Raw genomic sequence first — 27,356 nt, forward strand, 5'->3', positions numbered from 1 at the left:
CCTGAAGCCTTGCAACTTGGCATGGACACAGCTCCTATTATCGTGGAAAGGGCTCATCGTATAGGTCCGGAATGTGACCCCTCCCAACAATAGAAACCACGACCCGTTATCTTTAAATTGTTGAATTTCTTAGATAAGGTCAGGATCCTGGATGCCTACCGCAAAGTGAAGAGTCTCTTGTATGACGATTCCCGGCTCCTCCTCTTTCAGGACTTTTCCTACCAGGTTTCTGCACATAGGAGAGAGTTCTTGCCAATTTGTAAAGATCTTTTTGAGAAAAATGTCAGTTTTGCCTTACTTTACCCGGCAAAACTTAGGGTTATACACAACGGCAAATCAATATACTTTGACAACATCAAACCTGCACGGATCTTTGTTTGTTCTCTCTCTGTGTCCTCCCCACGCGCTGTAGCCAGGGACAATGACTGATACATACAGCTGTTATCTACTGAATCCGTCAGGATCATACCTATATATCTCCTTATCTGTTTTGAAAATGTGGGAGTTACAAGGTTTTCTTGCATGATGTATTGTATGTTCTGCTGCTAATATTTGGCTGTTTTTTCCATGTTACAGTTTGTACTGTTGGTAAGGCGGTTGTTCCTACTGTTACTTACCATTTACTGTTTATCTCATCATGCTTTTGGTTTCGTTGCAACAGTGGGTGCTGGTGAACCCTCTTACTGGGATCTTAAAATATGGAAATACGATATAATGCATCTCAGGTTGTTTATACTGTTCAGACGTACTTTGATGATAATTGTCTATTGTTTACTTCACACAACATCGAACCCTTATTCCAGCACTCTGTTTGTGGTCCCCTTTCCACATGGCTGGGACGGGGGGGGGGGGACCCCGTTTGGATTTTTTATCCTTTATTTGCACATATAAGACAGGTATTAGTTAATGATGTCTCCACAGACTCAATTGGTGGGAGTACGTAGTGCTAGGATTTCTCTTAAGATCTTGTCATGGAATGCAGAGGGCCTGAATACGGTAAAGAGGAAAAAGGTACTTAGACATCTTAGACGTTTTAAACCAGATCTAGCTTTCCTGCAGGAATTACACTGGAAGGACGGGGACCCCAATGTTGTAAGAGATAGGTGGCTGAAAGACTTTAAGTGTGCATCCTATAAGTTAAAATCTCGAGGGGTGGTGATTTTATTTGGCAAAAATATATCTTATGGCTTCTCAGGAGTGGGACAACCCTGAAGGTAGAGTCTTGTTTTTGAAAGTAGTTATGGAGGGTGAGAAGTATACCCTGGCTTGCATATATGCCCCCCCCCCTGGTCCAAATGCCGAGTTTTTCACTGATATTTTTGTGTTGCTACAGGACTGGGCTGAAGGACAGTTGATTGTAGGGGGTGATCGTAACCTGGTTATGGACCAGAAATTAGATGCCTCTGGATATGGTCCACACAACAGGTCCTGGAGAAGGACCCCATCTAGCCTATCGCTAATTATAGACACTTTTCAATTAATTGATCCCAGGCGCCATCTACACCCCATGGCCCAAGAGTTCACTTTTTATTCCCACAACACCTCATCCCGGTTAGACTACTGGTTGATTCCCAGATTGCTGCTACACAGGGTCAGTGCTGCAGTGGAAGCTATATTGATTTCAGACCACGCCCCAACGTGGTTTACTCTCAAATTAGCTACCCCTAAGTACACCACATTTAACTGGTGGTTCCCTGACTACCTGTTTACCTCAGATGATTTTAAGAAACATCTGACTCACACTTTCCTGAACTATGTGACTGACAACTCGGAACATAGTCAGGATATTAATCTATTTTGGCAAGCGTCAAAACCGGTCCTGAGGGGCCATATTATATCTTATAGAAGAAGTTGCATGCTCAACTTATCCAAGCGAGTGATAAAGTTGCCAACGCTTACTCTACCTTATTAACTGACCCTTCAGTGCAAAATAGGGTAGCTTATAAAGAAGCTAAGTCTCTATATGATATTCTATGCACAGAATGAGCCCAACTAAATGTTACTTTTCAGAAAAATAGATACTTCCAGTGGGGCAACAGATCAGGGAAACTACTGGCGACTATGTCTAGGGCCACTATGGACCCTAAACATATCACCACGATTAAATTGCCATCTGGTGAATACACCACATCCCCTGACGAAATTGAAAACGCCTTTTTACAGTATTTTAAATCTCTATATACAGCTTCTCCAGATGTGTCGCAAGACAGAGTTGACTTTTTGATTCAATCCAGCTCCCCTCAGTTAACACCTTCAGATAACGAACTACTGTTATCACCTACAGTATAACAGAACTAGAAAAATCCAATGTCATTGCTACACTTCCCTCAGGGAAGACACTAGGCCCAGATGGGTATTCGGCAGCTTACTATAAACTTTTATCCCCCTCTGTGGTCCCCCACTTGCATACCCTTTATAACTCTATTCTCAACGGTGATACTGCTCTAGATCACTTCAATGAGGCCTGCATTATTTTATTACCTAAAGATGACAAAGATCCTAGACTAGTCTCCTCTTACAGGCCAATCTCCCTGCTAAACCAGGATTTTAAAATTTTCTCTAAAATTATGGTTTTAAGATTACAATTGTTGTTACCTACTCTGCTTCATCATGCACAAACGGGTTCTGTTAAAGGCCGACACTCGGTGACCAATGTCCGAGCCTTTTTGGAGGCCATCTTACATACTCGATTCATTTAGGACAAAAATAGTATTGTTATTAATTGTGATGCCGATAAGGCTTTTGACAGAGTGTCCTGGGCCCACTTGACCAGACTCTTTGACCACCAAAGATTTGGCCCTGAACTGATTCATGTCTTAAATATGCTCTACAGGGAGCCTAAAGCCTTTCTTACCATAAATTCTCTGAACTCCTCTGCTTTTTCGTTGTACCGAGGTACCAAATGGGGATGCCCGTTGTCCCCACTCTTATTTAATTTGCACTAGATTCGATTTTGAGATATTTTGACACGCTTAAGGACTAGAGCGGTATCCCTGTGGGTATGGAGGAAATCAGGACATCTGCTTTTGCGGACAACCTGTTGCTTTATTTTTCACATTTCAATCAGGCTGTTCCCTTGTTACTATCTACACTGGACAGGTTGGAACGTATCACCGGTTTTAAACTGAACTATTCAAAAATAATGGCCCTAGCCCTGGGTACAGATGCTAAAACAGGCTGTCATGATACTTTTCCCTTCTCGTGGGCACAGTCCTCCATTACATATCTGGGAGTTCATAACTACTCAGACCCCATGACTTGGTTTGGCACTAACTATACCCCATTGTTTTGCATGTACTCGGATTTTTGTAGATGGAAAAACTTACCTTTATCATACTTAGGGAGGTGCCACCTTTATAAGATGATCGCATTCCCCAGGTTCTTATACCTGGTACAAATGTTGCCCTTGTTACCTACTAAACAGGATCTTAAGATATTTAATACTGCAAGTTTATTTGGGCAGGTAAGAAACGTAGGCCATCTCTATTTAAATGACAACAGCACAGAGAATTGGGTGGGATTAATTTACAGAATCTTTAGGACTATGCCTTAGCAGCTAACTATAAAATTGCACTAGATTGAATTAGCGGTAACAATGTCTACATCAAGAAGTCACGGGAACAAGCGTTTAGTCCCCATAGAGAGTTGGTGTCACTTTTACATACACACCCTAGGGCTCTAGAACGAGACCTCAAAGAAAATGTTCTTTTAAGTACTACTTGTGAGCCATGGAGACTCCTTTGCTCTAGTCAAAAATTGCAGAAATTCTCCTCTCTCTTTGTGCCATTATGGGGTAACCCAGACTTTTTACGGAATACCTCGCACTCCTGCTTTTACACTTGAGGGTATGTATACTAAAGTCATCTCAGGAATTTACTAAACACAAATCTCGGCAGTGTTAGGGCTATTCATATTGAGATACACTGCTGAACACACAAATACGAATGAATAGCCCATCGGTCAAACACAGCTGTTATTTGATACAACTCGGTAATTTACTAAGAATTTGTATTCTCAATCACTGCTGACAATAGCCAGACACTGCCGGGAAAGCATAGAATTCGTTAAAAAAAAAGCAGCTTAAAAATAGACCAGCTTTTTCCTGGCGTGTTTGGATAGTCATGCACGGATCAGTGAGATCCATGCATGCTTATCTGTGGGAAAGGGTCTGTTTGCCTTAAAAAAAAAATTAAAAAAATTGCATGGGTACCCCCCTCCTAAGCATAACCAGCCTTGGGCTCTTTGAGCCGGTTCTGGTTGTAAACATACATGGGAAAAAATGCGTAGGGTCCCACCATATTTATACAACCAGCACCAGGCTCTGCTTCCGGTCCTGGTTCAAAAAATACGGGGGACAAAAGATGTAAGGGTCCCCCGTATTTTTTAAACCAGCTCCGGGCTCCACTAGCCAGAGAAAATGCCACAGCCGGGGGACACTTTTATATAGGTCCCTGCGGCCGTGGCGTTACCCCCCAGCTAGTCACCTCTGGTCGGGGTTCAGTGGAGGAGTCGGGACCCCTTAAATCAAGGGGTCCCCCCCTCTCCAGGCACTTGTGGTTCTCTAAATACCAGCTTGCAGGGGAGGCTTGCTGGGACTTGTAGTTCTATGACAAAAAACAATATTCTCTTTTTACACAAACAAAAGCTATCAGCCCAGCACCCACCACCCAGGGGTGCTGGGGACAGCCTTGGGCTTCACCCCTGGCCCTTCAGTGCCTGGAGAGGGGGGGACCCCTTGATTTAAGGGGTCCCCACTCCTCGAGGGAACCCCGGCCAGGGTTGACTAGCTGGGGGGGTAATGCCACGGCCGCAGGTACCTATATAAAAGTGCCCCTAGCTGTGGCATTATCTCTCTGGCTAGTGGAGCCCGTTGCTGGTTTAAAAAATACGGGGGACCCCTACATCTTTTGTCCCCCGTATTTTTTGAGCCAGGACTGGAAGCAGAGCCCGGAGCTGGTTGTATAAATATGGGGGGGACCCTACACATTTTTTCCCCTGTATTTTTATAACCAGGACCGGCTCAAAGAGCCCGAGGCTGGTTATGCTTAGGAGGGGGGACCTCACGCAATTTTTTTTATTTACTTTAACACTTTAAATACTGTACACAATGAAGCCCTGCACAGATCTCACTGATCTGGCCAGGCTTCATTGTGTGATGTCTGGCAGTGTTTTACTAATCACTCCCGTAAAACACCGCCCGACAATACGAAGGACATCGACATCGGTGAGAAAAACTCGGCAGCTTAGTAAATTCCTGAAAATTTGTTTAAAAAGTTGCAGTAAAATACGTCCGATAAAATTTGAGATTAAACTCCCATCAAATTGGCACAAACACGAATTTTAGTAAATATACCCCCAGGTGTCAAGGAGGATTGTGCTATATATACCAGTTTCTAGACCCCACTCACCTTCAACCTCTTACCCGTTCTCAATTACAGACTAAATTTCCAGAACTATCGTTCCCATTATTCCAATTTCTTCAGGCTTTTAGCTTCATGACTAAATTATTATCTGGTTTAACGTTGAGTGATACACATAATAATCTGGATGACGTAGTGAGGAGAGACACAATGATTTTCACCACTTCACAAATTTATTCTCATTTCAGGAAAACACTTAATTTAGAGTCTAACAAAGTTGGGTTGCTGAAATGGCAGTTGGATTTTCCTGATCTCCCCATGAAACAGATTCTTTCATCCTATGTACAGATGAACAAACAGCTGGTGGCAATCACATATACAGAAATGCACCAAAAGATTCTCCACAGGGCGTATTATACACCCAAATTGCGTTTCTTAACGGGATGATCGGAAAACTCCAACTGCTTTAAATGTGGCTCCCGGAACGCAGATATTATACACTGTTTATGGGACTGCCTGATTGTCGCACAATTCTGGACTGAATTGCAGGGTTACATCAACACGGCACTCCATCTTCAGTTTCATATCACTAAAGTTTGGGCTTTTTGGAATATTTACACGGGGGAAGATGGTTTCGCTCTATCTAAAGGGGCTCATTTATTGCTCAATAAATTGGCAACAGCATCGAAAAAAACATCCTCTCTAGATGGATTGATACATCAGTGATCCCATTCTCTTTGTTGTTGCCTAGGATTCAGCATCTGTTTCAGATAGACTGGACGGAAGCTGCAACAAATAAAGAGAAGTTGGTTGCTACTTTTGCGGACACTTGGGCCCCCTACATACTTACTTTACACCACCCCATGACACTTGCATTGCAAAATTGTTTTCGTATGACCACATGGTATGAGTTGGAAACCGTTCTTATGGGTATTTCCCCTTTCTAATACCCCTCTCTTGAATCACTCCACACACACATGCTCTAGTCCCACACTCACTATTGTTAACTCAGCTGTCTCCTTCTTTTTACGAATGTAGACTTGGTACTGCCTTCTCCAATATGTTCTTATTTTCCTGTCCGTATGTGCATGATTGCTGTTACATGATTGTTTGTATCATCTCGATTGTTGTGTGTTGTTTACTACTGACTATGCACTGTTTGCTATGCATTATGTCTTATAAAAGTATATTATAAAGAAATAGTTTAATGGGCGTAAACTTCAGTTTCACTAATTTATCTTGAGCTGATAATCGTGCTTATAGAGCTTGCCTAATATCATTCCTCTTGCAACATTTGGGATTGAACTGCTTTGGGCAGCGGGATATAGCAGAAAAAATTATGATTAGGCCAATAGACAAAATGATGATTAGGCCAATCAAATGACATTAGGGATCCAACTCTGAAAGTTTGGGTGACCTATTTTACACCATGCCCACCTAGAGGAATGGATCATGGCTTCAAATGTCCTTCCTCCCCCTCATGTTTTGAAATTAAATCTACCCCCACTCTGTTGATGACCTTATTGAAAGAAAAGCCTATACATAACACTAGAGTAGGTTGGCTTACACAATCATTTACATGTTAAATTAATATTTTTACAATTTCTTTGCTGCTATGACTGCATTCAAGTCATCCCATGTACCCTGCATTATTCCTTCTGTATACCTCCCAACTGTCCAGATTTTCATGGGACTGTCCCATCCGTGGGCCACAGTGACCTGCGGTGGGGGTGGGGAGGGGGGTAGCAGTTGGGAGGCTCCTGCACTCGCTGCTCTGCTTAGAGCAGCGGAGAAAAGCCGCTGTGCGCATATGCACAGCATCTATTCAGTGCAGACAGAGGGAGAGAGGGCATGCCAGCAGCTCACAGAGCACTGGGCATGCCCCCTCAGTGACGAAAACAGGGGCGTGGCTCACGATTGTGGGCTCTCCAGTGACGCCACACCCCCTTTCTCATTCGTCCTAGAGGATGCTGGGGATGCTTCAAGAACCATGGGGTATAGACGGGATCCGCAGGAGACATGGGCACTTTAAGACTTTAAAAGGGGTGTGAACTGGCTCCTCCCTCTATGCCCCTCCTCCAGACTCCAGTTAGATTCTGTGCCCAGTGAGACTGGATGCACACTGAGGAGCTCTACAGAGTTTCTCAGAAAAACTTTTGTTAGGTTTATTATTTTCAGGGAGACCTGCTGGCTACAGGCTCCCTGCATCGTGGGACTGAGGGGAGAGAAGCAGGACCTACTTCTGTGAGTTTCAAGGCTCTGCTTCTTAGGCTACTGGACACCATTAACTCCAGAGGCTCTGATTGCTAGGTACGCCTAGATGCTCGTTCCCGGAGCCGCGCCGTCACCCCCCTTGCAGAGCCAGTAGTCAGAAGACGGGTGAGTAGAAGAAGACCAGAAGACTTCAGTGACAGCTTTGAGGTACCGCGCAGCGGCCGTGCTGCGCGCCATGCTCCCACACACACACAGCGGCACTACAGGGTGCAGGGCGCAGGGGGGGGCGCCCTGGGCAGCATGAAACCTCAATAAATAGACTGGCAAAAGAGGCTTACAGTGCCTGGGCACTAAAACCAGACCCCCGCCAGTATAAAGATTTGAAAAATAGCGTGGCTGAAGCGCACCATTAAGGGGGCGTGGCTTAGCCCTCACAGCTCTAATCAGCTCCATTTTCTCTTCACAGAGCTGCAGAGACGCTGGTCCTGGCCTCCTACACTGCTGTATAAGTAACAGGGTTCAAAAAGGAAGGGGGGGGAGGAGGCACAGTAATTTGGTGCTGTTTTATTAGTATAAAAGCGCTAACAGGTCTGAGACATTATTTTAATAGTTTCAGTACCGGGATATGCACTGGGTTGTGAGCTGGCAAAACTTCCTCTGTGTTTCTCTAACAAGCTTTGCTGTGGGTCTGTCCACTATAGCCCCAGTGTGGTTGTGGGTGTCGGTACGCGTGTGTCGACATGAGTGAGGCTGAGTGCTCTTCCCAGGAGGTGGCTGGAGTGGGGACAGAAAAGACTGTGGGAGTGACCGTGTCGGCATCGCCGACGGCTGATTGTGTAAATGTTTTGAGTGTTTTGAATGCAAATGTGGCTCGATTGAATAAGAGATTAGATAAATCTGAGTCTCAGAACTAGACATGGAGAAAATCCATGGAGGATGCATTATCACAAGTTCAGACCCCCTCGGGGTCACAGAAGTGTTCATTTACCCAGATAGCAGATACAGATACCGACACGGACTCTGATTCCAGTGTCGACTATAGTGATGCCAGATTGAAACCTAAACTGGCTAAGAGCATTCGGTACATGATTGTGGCGATAAAAGACGTATTACATATCACGGAAGACCCTGCTGTTCCTGATACTAGGGTCTGTATGTTTAAGGGAAAGAAACCTGAGGTGACGTTTCCTCCCTCTCATGAACTGAACGCTCTTTTTGAAAAAGCTTGGGAAAATCCTGACAAGAAGTTACAGGTTCCCAAGAGAATTCCGGTGGCATATCTATTCCCCTCTGGGGACAGGGAAAAGTGGGAGTCAACCCCCACGGGGGACAAAGCTCTATCGCGTCTGTCCAAAAAGGTGGCGCTTCCGTCTCCTGACCCGGCAGCCCTAAAGGATCCTGCGGATAGTAAGCAGGAAGATACACTAAAATCCATTTATGTCACTACAGGTACGCTGCTCAGGCCTGCCGTTGCATCGGCATGGGTGAGTAGCGCTATTGAAAAGTGGGCAGTTAACTTGTCATCTGATATAGATTCCCTGGACAGGGATAGTGTTCTTTTGACACTGGGTCATATCAGGGACGCTGCAGCCTATCTAAAGGAAGCTACGAGGGATATTGGCCTTTTGTGATCAAGGGCCAATACCATGGCAGTCTTGGCTAGGAGGGTATTGTGGATTCATCAATGGAATGCTGATGCTGACTCTAAGAAGGCTATGGAGTCTCTGCCGTTTAACGGTGGTGTCTTGTTTGGTGACGGCCTCGCTGACTTGGTATCTACGGCTACCGCGGGTAAGTCATCGTTTCTACCTTATGTCCCTGCACAACAAAAGAAAACGCCCCACTATCAGATGCAGTCCTTTCGGCCCAATAAATACAAAAAAGAACGAGGGTCTTCCTTCCTTGCTACGAGAGGAAGAGGAAGGGGAAAAAGGTTACAGGCTGTGGCAAGTTCCCAAGAGCAGAAGTCCTCCCCGGCTTCTACCAAATCCACCGCATGACGCTGGGGCTCCTCTGCGGGAGTCCGCACCAGTGGGGGCACGTCTCAAACTCTTCAGTCAGGTCTGGGTTCGCTCGGATCTGGATCCTTGGATATTAGAAATAGTAGACCAAGGGTACAAATTAGAGTTTCAAGACGTGCACCCTCACCGATTTTTCAAATCGGCCTTGCCAGTTTCTCTTCCAGAAAGGGAGGTAGTATGCGCTGCAATACTAAAGCTGTGTCAAAATCAAGTCATTTGTCACGGTACCCCCGTCACAACAGGGGGAAGGCTTTTATTCGAGCCTATTCGTGGTCCCGAAGCCGGATGGCTCAGTCAGACCGATTCTGAACCTAAAATCCCTCAATTTCTATCTAAAAAATTCAAGATGGAATCTCTCCGAGCGGTGATCTTCAGTCTGGAGGAGGGGGATTTTATGGTGTCGTCGACATAAAGGATGCCTACTTACACGTCCCCATATATCCTCCACATCAGGCTTATCTAAGGTTTGCTGTTCAGGATTGTCATTACTAATTTCAGACGTTGCTGTTTGGTCTGTCCACGGCTCAGAGGATTTTCACCAAGTTTATGGCGGAAATGATGGTTCTCCTGCGCAAGCAGGGAATCACAATTATCCCGTACTTGGACTATCTCCTGATAAAGGCGAGATCCAAGGAGCAATTACTGAAAAACGTTACGCACTCCCTGACAATTCTGCAACAACATGGTTGGCTCCTAAACTTGCCAAAGTCACAGTTGGTTCCGACAGCACGGCTGTCGTTCTTGGGTATAATTTCTGGATACAGAATTACAGTGAGTTTTTCTTCCAGTGGAAAAGGCTCTGGAAATACAGAACATGGTAAAACAGATTCTGAAATCGCCAATAGTGTCGATTCTTCAATGCACTCGGTTGCTGGGGAAGATGGTGGCGGCCTACGAGGCCATTCAGTTTGGCAGGTTCCATGCCAGAGTGTTTCAGTGGGACCTGTTGGACAAGTGGTCCGGGTCTCACCTGCACATGCACCGGAAAATAATCCTATCTTCCAGGACCAGAATCTCTCTCCTGTGGTGGCTGTTCTCACCTCCTAGAGGGATGCAGGTTCAGGATTCAGGATTGGATCCTGGTGACCACAGATGCAAGTCTCCGAGGCTGGGGAGCAGTCACACAGGGGAAAAATTTCCAGGGAAAATGGTCAAGCCAGGAAGCTTGTCTGCACATAAACATTCTGGAATTAAGGGCCATTTACAACGGCGTTCTGCAAGCGGAACATCTTCTTCGCGGTCTGCCCGTCTTGATTCAGTCAGACAACATAACAGCAGTGGTGTACATAAACCGCCAAGGCAGAACAAAGAGCAGAGCGGAGATGGCGGAGGCCACAAAAGTTCTTCGCTGGGCGGAGAAACATGCAAGCGCTCTGTCAGCAGTCTTCATTCCAGGAGTGGACAACTGGGAAGCAGACTTCCTCAGCAGACACGATCTCCATCCAGGAGAGTGGGGTCTTCATCAAGAGGTCTTTGCAGAAGTGACAAGTCGTTGGGGAATTCCTCAAATCGACATGATGGCGTCTCGCCTCAACAAAAAACTTCAGAGATATTGTTCCAGGTCGAGAGACCCTCAAGCAATAGCGGTGGACGCCCTGGTGACACCGTGGGTGTTTCAGTCGATCTATGTGTTCCCTCCACTTTCACTCATTCCAAAGGTGATAAAGATCATAAGAAGAACAAGGGTTCAGGCGATACTCATTGTTCCAGACTGGCCAAGGAGGGCCTGGTATCCAGATCTTAAAGAATTACTCATTGAAGATCCCTGGCCTCTTCCTCTATGAGAGGACCTGTTACAGCAAGGACTGTGCGTGTATCAAGACTTACCGCAGCTGCGTTTGACGGCATGGCGGTTGAACGCCAAATCCTAGTCTGAAAGGGTATTCCCAGTGAAGTCATTCCCACACTACTTCAGGCTAGAAAAGCAGTAACGGTGAAGCATTACCACCGTATTTGGAGAAAATATGTGTCTTGGTGTGAATCCAAGAAGGCTCCTACGAAAGGCGTTTGCTCCATTTTTTGCAAGCAGGTGTGGATGCGGCCCTAAAGTTAGGCTCCATTAAAATACAAATTTCGGCCTTATCAATTTTCTTTCAGAAAGAATTGGCCTCCCTTCCAGAAGTTCAGACCTTCGTGAAAGGCGTGCTGCACATCCAACCTCCCTTTGTGCCCCCAGTGGCACCATGGGATCTTAATGTGGTGTTGCAGTTCCTGCAATCTCATTGGTTTGAACCTTTACGTAAGGTTGAGTTGAAATTCCTTATTTGGAAAGTAGTCATGCTGTTGGCCTTGGCATCCGCAAGGCGGGTGTCTGAATTGGCGGCTTTGTCTCACAAAAGCCCCTATTTAATCTTCCATGCAGATAGGCCCTCATTCCGAGTTGTTCGCTCGCTAGCTGCTTTTAGCAGCATTGCACACGCTAAGCCGCCTCCCTCTGGGAGTGTATCTTAGCTTAGCAGAATTGCGAACGAAAGATTAGCAGAATTGCGAATAGAAATTTCTTAGCAGTTTCTGAGTAGCTCCAGACTTACTCCTACATTGCAATCAGTTCAGTCAGTTTCGTTCCTGGTTTGACGTCACAAACACATCCAGCGTTCGCCCAGACACTCCCCCGTTTCTTCAGACACTCCCGCGTTTTTCCCAGAAACGCCAGCGTTTTTTTCACACACTCCCAGAAAACGTCCAGTTTCCGCCCAGGAACACCCACTACCTGTCAATCACACTACGATCACCAGAACGATGAAAAATCCTCGTTAGGCCATGAGTAAAATACCTAACTTTTGTGTAAAATAACTAAGCGCATGCGCTCTGCGAACCTTGCGCATGCGCAGTAAGCGACTAATCGCAGTATAGCGAAAATCGGCAACGAGCGAACAACTCGGAATGACCCCCATAGAGCGGAGTTGAGAACTCGTCAGCAATTTCTGCCAAAAGTGGTTTCATCGTTTCACGTAAAGCAGCCTATTGTGGTGCCAGTGGCTACTGACGCGTTGGCGGAATCGAAGTCTCTCGATGTGGTCAGAGCTTTGAAAATCTATGTCGCCAGAACGGCGCAGATTAGGAAAACAGAGGCTCTGTTTGTCCGGTGGGCTCCCAACAAGATTGGGGCTCCTGCTTCCAAGCAGACTATTGCTCGCTGGATCTGTAATACGATTCAGCAGGCTCATTCTACGGCGGGATTGCTGTTACCGAAATCGGTGAAGGCCCATTCTACTAGAAAGGTGGGCTCATCCTGGGTGGCTGCCCGAGGGGTCTCGGCATTACAGCTTTGCCGAGCTGCTACTTGGTCGGGATCAAACACCTTTGCGAAGTTTTACAAGTTTGATACCCTGGCTGAGGAGGACCTCTTGTTTGGTCAATTGGTGCTGCAGAGTCATCCGCACTCTCCCGCCCGTTCTAGAGCTTTGGTATAAACCCCACGTTTCTTGAAGCATCCCCAGCATCCTCTAGGACGTATGAGAATTTAGGATTTTAATACCTACAGTACTGGTAAATCCTTTTCTCTTAGTCCGTAGAGGATGCTGGGCGCCCGTCCCAGTGCGGGCTGTATCTGCAGTTATTGGTTATGGTTACACACACATTGTGTTGAGTTCAGTCAGTCTGTGGCTGATGTTAGTCATGCCGTTGCATGCGTTGTTGTTGAATCCCATGTTGTACGGTGTGTTTGAGGTGTGAGCTGGTATGTATCTCACCTTAGTTTAAAAATTAAATAAATCCTTTTCCTCAAAATGTCCATCTCCCTGGGCACAGTTCCTATAACTGGAGTCTGGAGGAGGGGCATAGAGGGAGGAGCCAGTTCACACCCCTTTTAAAGTCTTAAAGTGCCCATGTCTCCTGCGGATCCCGTCTATACCCCATGGTTCTTGAAGCATCCCCAGCATCCTCTACGGACTAAGAGAAAAGGATTTACCGGTAGGTATTAAAATCCTATTTTCTCATAGGCCACTCCCTCCTTTCGTAATGCGCGCGCAGGTGTCCCTCTTTAAAGGTAAGTAATGTTGGGAGGTATGCTTCTGTCTTCTGCATTAACTCAACTTTGACATCTCAGTGGATCATTCATCACAGACAGGGGTCAATAAAAATCCCTACCTTTGTAGTAGTAAAAATCACACACAATTGCCACTCCAGAGATCTTATTTATGATCTCTGTCCTAGTGATCGCCATGGCAAGATGGCTATAAAATAGTCCCTGCATCCCCCCCCTCCCCACAAGGCTTCCATGTTCAGCCAGCAGTCACCACTCCCAGACCCTTCAATACTCATCCATCCACTGTGGAGCTGTCCTGCTGCCCGCTGCCTCTTTCTCCAATGTCCTGGCTCCTGGTTGACTCCCGGCTGACCCTGCGACGGACTTTCCATCAGCAGCGCTGGACTCCCGGCTGACCCTGCGACGGACTCTCCATCAGCAGCGCTGCCTGCTGTCATATCGACAGCAGACAGCGCTGTCCTGTGCCTGCTGCCTCTCCCTCCAGTGGAGCAGTCACACAACCAGGACGGCCACCTGGGGACTTGGCACAAGTGCGCTGTGTGCAGAACACACTCTGCACACACCTAGTTACGGTCCTGCATACCTCCCAACTTGGGAGAAGGGACACAGACGGAAATAGGGAGTGTGGTCTTGTGGGTAGGGGATGTGGCCTCACAGGTAGGGGCGTGGCCTTGTGGAACTCCCGCTTGTGGGTCACACCCCCTTTTTTGCTGCTGCTGTGGGGGCATGCCCAGCGCTCTGTGAGCTGCTGGCATGCCCCCTGTTCCTCTCTCACAGTGAACAGACGCTTTGCAAATGTGCACAGCGTCTATTTACCGCTGCAAGTGAGAGAGGGTCTCCCAACTGCTCCCCACCACCACGGGACACTGCGACCCACAGGTGGGACAGTGGGACAGTCCCAGAAAAATGGGACTGCCCCGCCAAAATCGGGACAGTTGGGAGGTATGCCCTCTGTATAATTAGTGTTTGATGTACACCATAAAGATGATTGATTATTGAATCCACATGCTTAGGCATTTCAAAGCTGTGTTCAATTTTGCTGCTTTGTTCACAACTTTCTATTTTATTTTATATTGTCTTCAAAATTATTAAATATATTACCCTTTATTCTTGTTCTAATTTTTATATTTTGTTATCCAGCCAGAGGCAGAAGTTGCAACAGATGAAAGGGGATTTAAACAGTTTGATGGTAAGCAATGTATGTAGTGGTTTCATTGGTACAGAGACACAAATATCAAGATAACAATTATTATCGCTAAGATATGTACATCTAAAATGTAGAATTTATGAACACCCAATAAACCTATTGCACAGTGAAATATCATGGACAAAACAAATCTGATTTAATATTTTTATCAATACTATAAATCAGATGTAAAGCTTCAGTATTTGAAATACTGAATATCAGTAATACCCCAAAGTAAAATAGAAGTCATTCAGTTTTTGTAACACCATTTGAGATGACTTGGAGTTCAATGCAAGTCAGTTTACGGAGAGTATACAGCCTGTGTTCACTCTGCGGCCTGGGATGTAATGAAGTCTGAGTTCAGCAGTTGTGAGTGATGCCGGCCGAACTCAGACTTTCTTTTAAAGGGGCAATCATTTACAAGGATAAACTATGCCTTGTTAATAATTGCCCCTTTAAAAAAATGACGCATCCTGCACGGCCGCCGAACTCGGACTTTATTACATCCCATCCTGGATGTCTGGTACCAAGGGTACACAACTAATTCCGTGCGCTTACAGCCAATAAGCGTTGATCTGTTTCGGCGTGCACAGCTCTAGCGCTGACATTACTGTTATGTTGTACCGTCATTTTGGCGGGCTGGTAACCAGTATATAAATAATATAATTAACTTTGCTGTACGATCTGTCTCATGCATACTGGTAATCGGGGGCCAGCAACGTGTGACCCTCCCAACAGCTCCCACTGTAGCATCAGAACAGACCACGCGGACAAGCACCATGGCACCAGTGCACCATGGGGAGATATAGGGTGGGGTGGAGCAGGTGCTGGCTGAGCTGCCAGGCCCATTTATTAGTGTATGTTGTTAATGTACACACATCTCTTACAGTACTTGAAGCCTTGGAAATGGAATCTATGATGTCGACTATACTTTCTTGGATTACACAGCATAATGAAATTGTGGTTGTAAGTGAGGACTCAAATGTGCCAGATAAAGGAGAAAACACAATACACTTTTTAATAGTTGAAGGTTTTCTTCTGTATCAGTACAAGTAAGTATGATGTAGTCACCATTACAGTCTGTTTGTGTATGAAGGCAGGCACCTCAGTGTATTAATCCATAATTTAAAAATATGGCACTACTGTTTTCTATAACAGTTTTAGTGTGTTGATTTGTAAAGATATAAAGAAAATTACCTTTTTTTGTTTTTATTATTATTAATAGAATATTTGAGTTTCTTTATTATACCGCTTTTACACCAACAAGCAGGTTGCACCCAGGAGCCTGACACGTTAGCTTCCCGGGCGTGACCCGCCTCAGGCCTCTTTCCCACCACTGAATCAAACCCGTCACAGTGACAAGGCAGGGGCGGCGAGATAATCTCCTGCAGCACTCTGCTCCGGTCACAGAAAATAGCCGGCACACACACAGTCCAGTCTCCTGGGGCAGCCAGCATCTTCAGGGAAGCTGGACATGCCCCCGGAGCGAAGGAGACCCTACAAAGCCACGACCCTTTTAAATTAGGACACGCCCCCCCCCCTTCGTCCTGAGCGGGGGTGGGGGGGGGGCAGTGTAATAGTACAGAGTTCGCTTCTGGTGTCACCACACCCGGTGATGCTTCTGTGTCCAGGTACCAGTCAAGTGACTCCTCCGAGTTATTGCCTGCAATAGGTTTGCAGGTGTACAAATGCACTCTGATGTGCACCTTTTTACCTCCGATTACGATAAATAATCATGGCAGCAATGGCGATCTGTGACTATGATCCGAGGAGCGCGGAGGAAAATGACAAGCGATGTGACACTTTTCATCCGATCCATCAAACTGAAAGCACGGAATCAGATGAAAACTGGCCATATCGCCTTTAAGTTTGATTTAATCCAGACTATTTAAAAATGTTAGCTAAATAACAAACTCATGACAAGCTTGTTGTGTCAAATATAATTTACTGTACGTTTGTAAATATATTGCTGTATGTTTTATTGGTTTTAAACACTTAGATATAGATAATTTGGTTATGGTTGCAAACCTTTTCAGTGTGATTTATGCTGGTGATTTTGAAGTGATTGCCATTTGATGCAGGCTTAAATAATTTGTCTGTTATTTCAGGAACTTGGACAAATTGTTTAATAGAAGATATTTTCTAACTGTTCCATATGAGGAATGTAAGAGACGAAGGAGGTAAGTGGAGCAGACCATTATCATATAGATTTACACACACTGTATATAATATTCCAGTAGAATTTCAAATATGAGTTGCACACAAAAAGCTTGATATTTCTTGCGAATGTATCTGCACTAGCAGGTTTGGAACCAAATGTAAAATTGGTGTGACAGGTGGGGCGTGGCCTAGCGGGGCATGGAGTAGGTCGTGTCGTGTCTGCTGTGGTCCCCGGCTAATTACACCTGTTTCCCTATCCTGTACCCCGGTGTACACGTTTGGATGTCCCTGGCATGTTGCTGAATGGCCTCTGCCTGACCTGTGTGGGGTACTGCGGTGCCTCTGCCTCCTGCTCGTCTGCTTCACCTCGGCACTGTGTCCCGGCCCAGTGCTCCTCGGCTGCATCGGGCACCATCTTGGAGTGAGGTGCAGCTTCCTGAGCCGTTTCCCCTGCTTCCTCGCCAGCCGGAAAGCGGTCTCCCTGGGTGACACTGGTCTGCCTGCTGCGGCTGCCCCTCCGGAGTGACTCACCCGCCTGCTTCCCTCGCCGGCCGGACCGCGATTTCCCCGGGTGCCGCTGGTCTGCCTGCGGCGGCTGCCCATCTGAAGTTACTCACCTGCCGGCTCTTTCCCTGCACAGGGCTCTGTCCCCTGGGCTCCGCTGACCTGCACACCTCACGTGGCAGCTTTGGCGCTGGAGTCTGGACGCTGCAGGGATCCTGCTGGGGGTTTCTGTCTAGCCCTGATTACTGCTGCTGGGTCTGTGAAGACGCAGCGCGTCTCCTGGGCACACTGCTGAGCCACCTTGCTGCTCTTTCCTGGTCCTGGCTGTGGTGCCTGCGGAGTGGGAAATACCCTCCGCCATTTTGGAAGCTGCTTCAGACCTGAGCTGCTACTTCCTGGGACTCTCTGCTGGCAGTGAGTTAGGTGCTGAGGGAAGATAGCTGGCTGCTCTCCCTCTTCTCCTGTTTCTTTGTTCCTGCATTGCCTACTAGACATTTGTGACTCCTGCTTGTGGGCGCTCTCAGTTTAATATTGCTCTGCCTGTGAATTATAAGTGCTGGAGGCTTGTGACCGGTCCTATTACCTCTGTGTTGCTGTCCCCCTCATGATGCCCTATATATTTCTGGACTGCTGACTCTGTGGATCCCTGATGGCCCGGTGGCACAATTGGTCTGCTGTGGACCGTTTGGTGAGATGTTCCCAAGGCGATCGGACTCCAGCCTCCTCAACGCCGACGTCTCCTTCTCATACTGATTCCTGTCCTCCCTCTCCCGTTATGGCTGTATCTCCTGAATTTACCATGTCCCAGCTTTTGCAAGCTATCACTGACTCTGAGAAACGCCTTGTCGACAGGGTGGAGAAGGTACACATCGACATTTCTTTTATTCATCAGGATATGCAAAAGCTTCATTATAAGATTGGTGAGACAAAAAAACTTAGAGGATTCCTATACGCCTCTTCTGAGTCGTCTCTCCTCCTTGGAATCTCAGATGTCGGCTTAAGTTTACGGATATAGAAGGGCGTCTTAGGAGGAACAATGTCCATTTTGTGGGTCTCCCTGAAAAAGCTGAGGGCTCTCAGCCTGAACACTTTTTGGAAGCCTGGCTGCTCTCCCTGTTTGGAAATGATTGCTTCACTCCGCCATTTGCGGTTGAGCAGGCCACAGGGTGCCTCCCCGCCCTCTCCCTCCTGGTGCTCCACCTCGCACCTTTATTGCCAAGTTTCTGCATTACAAGGACAGGGACGCTGTTCTTTGCCTTGCCAGGCTTCAGGGCCCTTTGGAGCATGGGGGTCAAAGAGTTGCTGCATTCCAGGATTTTTCTGCCGATGTCCAGAAGTCCAGTTCCCAGTTCGCTCAAGTGAAGCAGACACTGTGTGACCGTCAAATTACAGTATTCAATGTTATTTCCTGCCCATCTCCGTGTGGTGGCTGGTAATCGCACCCAATTTTTTTATTCTCCTCAATCTGCTTCAGCCTGGATTGATCTGCAACCAGTTCCGCAGGCTGCTCTACCTTGACGGGACTTCTGCCTCTTAATTATTTCTTCGCTCTGTTCATTTACTATTGTGTACTGTTTTTTTTGCAGGGTTGTTTTGTTCAGTGCCATCTGTTCTCCCCTGGGATTTCACCGTAATTGTGATATGTTTTGTTAGATTATCGAGAAAGCTGTTTGAACCCCTTGTGTCCTTACAATGGTTCGGTGACTGTTAGCGTTTCTCACCGGTCTGTTTTGCTGTTGTCTGGGGAGCTCATGCCCATAGGTTATGGGAATAGCTGCCCCGTGTTTAATTTAGTCTAATTTTGCCTGACTCTCTATTGGAGTCTGGTTGTTTTGGTTTTGGGAATAGGTATACCTATGTTTGGGTGGGTATGCGGGCTGGTAAGGGTTGGGGTTTTGTTATTTTTCTTACCTTTTGTTTGTATTTTTTATTTTTCTGCATTTCTTGATTGGTCTCTGGTTTGTAATGTCGATGAGTGGAGGCTGATCGGCTATGTGATGGGGCGCTACTGGCGCTGGCCCATCTCTTTATTGTATTCACTGCCTTACAGTGGTTCACATTGTGTCATGGAACATCAGAGACCTTAATGATAGGGTTAAGCGCTCCCTGGTTTTAAAACAGCTGAAGGCCCATTCCCCAGGTTTGGTTTGTTTATTGGAAACCCACTTAGTGGGTAGTCGTGTGCTTTCCTTAAAAAAACCATGGGTGGGATGGGCCTTTCATTCTACCTTTCATTCTAACTCCTGGGGGGTGTCAGTCTTAATCCATAAAAATATGGGTCTCCTTTGTCAGAGGGTGCAGATTGATCCACTGGGTTGTTATGTTTTTTTAGCTGGCACCATTCATAATGCTCCCTTTATACTTCTGGCGGTGTACATTCCCCTTCCCTATAACGCTGGTATTTTAGTCAAAGCCTGTGCGTTTATACAGGATTATCCCTCGACACCGGTCATCTGTATTGGTGACTTTAATGCTGTTATGCACAAAGACATGGATAGATGGAGGCCTGGTGGTTCTCAAGTTGTACGAGGGGGCACTACTGCCTTTGCCCGTTTGGTTACTGAAATGGGTCTCCTTGATGTTTGGCGTTTGTTCTCCCTCGGTTAAACGCTATTCATGCTTTTCTAGCTCATTTGGTGTGTTTTCCCGTATAGATATGGCCCTTTTATCCCGCTTCCTCCTTCCATTTGTCTCCTTTGTAGATTATTTGGCTTGAGGGATCGCGGATCACTGTCCCATACTCCTTTCTTTAGACTTCCATATCCCTAGGGGAGCGTCCTTCTGGAGATTTAACCCCTTTTGGTTATCTCAGATTGGGGTTGCCTCTGAGTTACTAGTGCTGTGGGAGGAATTTATTGTGAATAACCCAGTATGTGACGATGCCCCTCTGATATGGGACACTTTTAAGGCCTTTTTGGGAGGCTCCTTGATCTCTAGGGTCGCCCAAATTAAAGTGTTTAATAGAAGGTCTGAGGAGGCGTTGGAGAGACGGAGTCTAGAACTGGAGCAAATTTATCTACGTAACGGTTTACTGGCTGATCGAGTGGAGTTGCTGGTCGTCCATAAGCAGTGGACGGACCTGCTCCTGGATAAATCTAAACGGAGTTTGCTTTTCCGGGCGCATGATTTCTACATTCAGGATGATAGGACAGGAACGTTTTTGACTTATTTAGCTAGAGAGGAGTATTCCCCTACAACTGTGCATGGTTTGAGGCGATTGGATGGTACTATGTGTGTTGATACTCCTTCTATAGTGGCTAGTTTTTATGCTCACTTTGTTAATGTCTATAAGTCTAAAGTGTGCTATTCTATTTTACAGCTGTCTACATACTTGGGTGAGGTGGTACTCCCTGTGCTTTGTTCAGACTCCCAACAATTTCTGGATAGTTTTTTACTTTGGAGGAAGTGGAGAATGCGATTTGGTCTTTTCCTAATAATAAGGCCCCTGGGGTGGATGGCATTCCCATTGAATTGTATAAAACTCATATAGATTTTTTTGCGCCTAAGCTTCTGGAAATCTTTAACTCTTTGTTAGCTGTTGGTTCTCTTGTCCCTTCTATGGCAGAAGCATTGGTGGTCTTGATTCTGAAGCCGGGTAAATACTCTTATTTACATGACTCGTATCGTCCTATCTCCTTACTTTCCACTGATATTAAAATACTGGCGAAATTGCTGGCTCTACGTCTTAATATTGGGGTACTTGAAATAGTACATAAGGACCAAACTGGTTTTATGCCAGGCAGATCTACTGCCCTTAATCTACGCCGTCTTTCTACTTATATGCAGTTGGCTGGTGAGGAGAGGGATGATGCGGTCATTGTTTCCCTGGATGCTGCCCATGCCTTTGATACCATGGAATGGATATATCTATGGGAAGTGTTGGCTAGGCTTGGCTTAGGCCCAGATTTTATAGCATGGGTTAAACTTTTATATTCTTCCCCAGCTGCTAGGGTAAATGTTAATGGCTTTACCACTGACTCATTTCTCCTAGAGAGGGGAATGCGCCAGGGTTGCCCCTTGTCCCCTTTACTCTTTGCGCTAGCAATAGAGCCCCTGGCATGTAAGATTAGAGCCTCCTCTGTCATCAAGGGTATCAAGGTTGTAGACTGTGAAGAAAAAATTGGCCTATATGCTGATGACATGATTCTCTTGCTGTTTGATATGTCTCATTTTTTACCTCGGCTCCTAGAGCTGGTTGAAGAATTTGGCTTTTATTCAGGAATCCACATTAATTGGGACAAGTCCGTGGTGTTCCCATTCCTTCCATCCACCCTGCAGCCCCCCACTTATGACTTTACCTTGAACCGGTGCTCCCAATTTAAGTATCTAGGCATTCAGATTTCTCACTCTCCGGCTGACTTTATTGCTCTGAACTTAACGCCCCAAATTGTACGTTTGCGAGAAAAGTCATGCGTTTGGCAGAAACTCCCTCTATCTGTTACGGGTCGGATGAATCTTGTCAAAATGATTGTTCAGTCGAAGTTCTTATATATATTACATAATGCCCCACTCTATATTCCCCTTTCCCAATTTCATCTGATTACTCGTCACATTACCTCTTTTATTTGGGGCTGGAATCAGGCCCGTATTGCTGTTAAGATATTGTATAGGCCTCGCCATGAGGGGGACTTGTCCCTGCCGGATTTGTATCTTTATTATGTGGCCGCTCAGGTAGCTCAATTGGGGGAATGGGTTTTTCCTGGGGATTATGGCAACCTCCCTGTGGCCCTTCTGGATAAGGCTGGCTTGGCGTTTTCTCCGCTGCAATTCCTTCTAGCTCGCTGTTCGCTCGCCTCTCTTCCACCCATATTGCAACAGGCTCAGCGGGTTTGGCTTGCAGTGGAGAATTTGTTGGGGGATAGTACTGTTGACCCTTGCTCCCCCTTGCGGAATAATCTGGCTTTTCCTGAGGTTCGGTTGTTGGACAGTAGCCTGGGGTGGACCTCTTTTGGTATCTCAGCTGTGGTCAACTGTATCAGGACGGGACAGTGTCTTTCACACGTTTGAATACTTCTCAACCACATATGCTGTTCCTAGGCAATATTTTTATCGTTAATTACAGCTCAGACATGCCTTATATGCACAGTGGGGTAATGCTCCTCAGCAATTTTCTGACTCCCGTTCATGCTCTGGTTCGTAACATGCCTGAGTGTAAGGCTGTGTCGGCTTGCTACTCCTCTCTCCTCTCCTCCTCTGGGCGCGGTGGCTTAGGACCATTGCGAGATAAATGTGTGTGTGACCTGGGTTCTCTCGACGATGAGGACTGGGATTGTATGCTCGGCTCTACTAGAACCGCTACGGCCTATGCTAGATTTCAACAAATCCAGCTCTATATTCTGCACAGAATTTATTGAACTCCGAGTAGGTTATTTCATATAGGTGGATTACAGTCCAATGCGTGTCCGAAATGTAAGGCTCTGGATGCTGACTTCTGGCATCTGGTCCGGCTATGTCCACGAGTTTCTGCTTATTGGGAGGTGGTGACAAACTGTATCCGTGATACAGGTATTCGGTTCCCTATTCTGACCCCTTGTATCTGTATAGGGTGGTATTCATGTGACCGCCGGTCAGCTGACCGACAGTCACATGACCTCCTCAATCAGCCCGACGGGTCACTATCCCGACGGTCGGCATGCCGACCAAAGGGGACTATTTCCACTCGTGGGTGTCCACGACACCCATAGAGTGGGAATAGAACCCGTGGCGACCGCAGGTCACCACCGAGCCCGCAAGGGGCTTGCTGCACTCGCCCCTCCCCGCCGGGATCCCGGCGTCTGTATGCTGCCGAGATCCCGGCGTCGGTAAGCTGCCCACCAGTACTACATCCTCTGTATATTTGGGCTGGATTTGGAGGAATCTCTCTGTGGTCCTCTTAAATTGTATCTTAATAATCTACTTACTTTGGCACGCGTATGTATCGCATCACCTGGATGGTGCGGGACCCTCCTGCCTTTCCTGCATGGACGGCGCTTGTTAACACTACGCTCTCTCATGAGCATTTTATGTATGCTGAACGCAAATGTCCGTGTAAATATGATAAGGTCTGGGGTCTCTGGCTGAAATCTAGATATACCATTGATTCTCCGGCCCCACTGTAGGATATTGGTTACTTGAGCATCCCTCACCTCTAGCATTTGCAGAGGTACCCCCTCTGTACATATATGTATTACTTTACTGATCTCTGTATTCTCTCTGCTATTTGCTGTTTGCCTACACTTTGTATGTCGGCTTGTATGGTGCATTTTTCCTTTTTGTTTATCTGTGACTGAGATCTATTGTGGTTGATTCTCTTCAAGAAATGCAAGGTTCTTTTTGTTTCATGGTTTTTATTTGTGTGGGGGTTTTTTTCTCAAAAAATCAGTGAAATACACTTGATTTAAAAAAATTTAAAAAATTGTTGTGACAACCAAGAATAATATTCTGATGTCCAGAATTCCTGCCTTTCAGAGATACTCACCTCCCATTATAATGGATTGTTTGGATGCAGCGGGACAAACAGGGATTTAGAAAATCTCCTCCAGTGTGCCACAGCAGATAACTGGCTGGTTGCACTCAGTGCTATCAATCCTAGACATGTCAGCAGCAAAGGAATTTGATGTTCTTTTCAGCAAATGAGATATCATAGATGTGTCTGAAGGAGAGGCTTTGCCAGGTTTTGAACCCCCAGAATTCTGATTGTTGGAGGGAACCAACTTTAACACTTTCACTACTGAGTAGAAGTTGGGCTCATCCTTTACACATATACATTAAGACCGCAGCAGATAAACCTCCTCCAGGGCTACTGAAATAAAAATTATAATTTGTTTTATATATATATATATATATATATATATATATATATATATATATATATATACATATATATATATATATACATATATATCACCTTTTCATTACTGGTTCAACTTCAGACAACCATTGAGGACTGTGTGCAGCTGTAGCCATGCATCAGGAAGTATCATCATCATCATCATCATCATCATCACTCACATTGGTAACAATGTAACAAAAACAATGAAATTAAAATGGTGGGGGAATGCACTTTTAATAACCATGTATATCACGTACAGACATGGGGGACCCCTCATTTAAAGAGGTGTCCACATTATTGTAACTTTGCATAAAACTTGTCACTTTGTGCATGCACATCATTTGCATCCATGTTAAGAGTTCCTTATTTTGCACCTGTGTTCTCTTGCTCCTCTAGAGGCATATTAGAATAGTCATGTACATGTATTATTTAACATCCTACTCAGGCATATACCTTTTCCAATTACATATTATGTTTTCTACAGTGAGTAACCTCATCAGTGTAGGCATACCTAACACACCTTCAAAGCACATCAAATACTGTATATCTTAGTCCCAGCTGATGTCAGTTATCTAATTTCTGGCAACACTAGCATCATAAACAGTGAATAAGTGCTAGCAATTGTAAGCTGAATGTACTTTACAGTATTGATGATATTGCAAGTGATGAGTCCTTCCATGTACAACAGTCGGTGTCTTTAATCTCATTGGACCTAACCATTGATATGCTCTCTAGGGGGTATATTTACTAAAGACCGGATTTACAAAAGTGGAGATGTTCCATACCAACCAATCATATCTACTTATCATTTATCTAGCACTTTCTAGAAGATAATAATCTGGTTGTTATGGGCAACAGCTCCACTATTGTAAACCCGCACTTTAGTAATATACCCTTAGTTCTCTCCTCCAAAACATTTATGTAATTTAACACATCTTGTTTTTATAATTGATTGGTGAATGTGAAAACCTGGCTCACCTACAGCTGCCATTTTCTACAGGTATATGGGATACACACTTGGCCTAAGGACCCAATAACCATGCAACCAATTTTAGTAGGCATACACACTTTCCATTGACTGCACGATATGTGTAGCCAGACATCACAACTGGGCGTCATTGAAATGTGACTTAAATGTCGATAAAGTATATCTGTGAAAGACATCATACACAATGCCTGATTCAGAGATGGTCGCAGCAGCAATGCCCAAATAGTCTAATGCAGTAAGAGGTGACTGCGTGCAGCGCTGATTTGAGTGCTGTGCCCGAAGATGCCGCATCAGCTCACCATCATGACCATTGGTCATAGTCCTCAGCCATCTGAATAAGCCAAAGCTTACTCAGACTGGCGCTGGAACTCCTCTGCCGGGGCCAGGAAGTCTGCGTCCGAAGACACAGATCGTGTGCTCAGTACACCTACAAAATGGGGGCACCGACAACCCCGCTCTGCCCTCCAAACGCCAAAGCATGTCAATCATGGAGAGCCTGCGAGCGGTCACACAAGGCTTGTTCTGCAAATATGAGACTGGATCCTGCGCATGCGCAGACCTCAGACATTGGAGATGTAAATAAACCATTGGAATTATATACTTCTCTGAATCAAGCTCACAGATCACACGAGCCAATGCATTAAACAATATATCGTTTCTCAGCTGTACAAACTATGGGGTATATTCAATTAAAGTTGGATCCATTCCGACATGTATTTGTCGGAATGGATCCGACAACACCTATTCAATCCCATCTTAATTCGACTTTTTCAAGTCGAATTGAGATGGGACGCAGAGGAGGAGAAGGGGGGCGAGCCACGGGGAGACCAGTGGGGGGAGAGCCAGTGGGCATACAAAGAGATCAGCGCTACAGTAGTGCTGCAGCAGGATGTCACTCAGCTGCCCGACCTCACGGCAGCTTCCACCCAGCTCCAGCAGCGTGCTGGAGCCGGGTGGAAGCTGCCGTGAGGTCGGGCGGCTGAGTGACATCCAGCTGCAGCGCTACTGTAGCGCTGATCTCCCTGTATGCCCGCCGGCTGTCCCCCCGTCTCCCTGCGGCTTCACCTTCCCCCCCCCCCCATCCTCCTTTGGGTCCGCATCTCAGTCCGATATCTTTTTGATGTCGGACTGAGATGGTCGAAAAGGGGGCCAAAACCGTTTTCGACACAAGCACGTGGATCGGCAGCTATTCCGCCGATTCACGTGCTTTTCGACAAGTCGAATTCATCGACTTGTCGAAAAATTTAGGGATATATTAAATAGGTCGAATCAGGATTCGACCTTAAAAAGTCGAAAACTGCAGTCTTTTCGACAGACGGCAGTTTTCGACTTCAATTGAATATACCCCTATATATCGTCTAGTGTGTACCTAACATTAGATAGTTGCCATGACTTATACAGACTCACCTTGTGCATATCAATAACCCGAACATTTACCAGGAAATACTGTAGAGCAGGGGTGGGGAACCTTTTTTCTACCAAGGGCCATTTGGATATTTATAAAATTCTTCGGGGGCCATACAAAAATTATCAACTTAAAAATGACCCTGCCCCCCAGCAGTTATGCCCCCAGTAGTTATGTCCCTTAGTGGGTGTGGCCAATTATAATGGGACGTGATACACATATGCCCCCAATAGTGCAGTGCCAGATACACATATGCCAGTGCATTGCCAGATAAACAAATGTCCCCACAGTGCCAGATCACAAATGCCCCCACAATGCCTGATACACAAATGCCCCCACAGTGCCAAATACACATTGCCCCCCCCCACCCCCCACCCCACCCCACTGTGCTGCTCACTGCTGCTGCTGTGTGTCAGTGCTCTTAGTGTTCAGTCCAGCGGCGTGTCAGGGACCCCGGACCTGGGCAGGGAGGAAAGCGCAGCTATGTCAGGTGGCGGCGACGTTCATGAACCAATCAGAGCTCTCGGACCGGCAGCGGTGGCTCCTGATTGGCTGCAGCCCGCGAGCTCTGATTGGCTCACGAACTGGCGGCTGGTTTGAGATGCTACCCGCCGCTGCCGCCAGACATAGCTGCGATCTCCTCCCTGCCCTGACAGCTGAGACACACCGCCGGACTGATCATGTCCTCTATCATATACTCAGCAGCAGGTGGGCCGGAA

The 27,356-nt window shown here is 46.2% G+C and overlaps 1 protein-coding gene across 8 annotated transcripts in view; it reads left to right on the forward strand.

The window, feature by feature from the left end:
* The window catches only part of NMRK1 (nicotinamide riboside kinase 1), a 183,939-nt gene that overhangs the window by 137,662 nt on the left and 18,921 nt on the right, over positions 1-27,356 (forward strand). For all 8 annotated transcript variants that reach the window (XM_063917358.1, XM_063917270.1, XM_063917102.1 and 5 more), the window contains exons 4-6: positions 14,724-14,772; positions 15,659-15,821; positions 16,878-16,949. In XM_063917358.1, the coding sequence (XP_063773428.1) occupies positions 14,724-14,772; positions 15,659-15,821; positions 16,878-16,949 (284 nt within the window). The remainder of the gene's footprint in view (positions 1-14,723; positions 14,773-15,658; positions 15,822-16,877; positions 16,950-27,356) is intronic.

This window comes from Pseudophryne corroboree, chromosome 1, assembly GCF_028390025.1.
Source record: "Pseudophryne corroboree isolate aPseCor3 chromosome 1, aPseCor3.hap2, whole genome shotgun sequence".
NCBI classification, from domain to species: Eukaryota; Metazoa; Chordata; class Amphibia; order Anura; family Myobatrachidae; genus Pseudophryne; species Pseudophryne corroboree.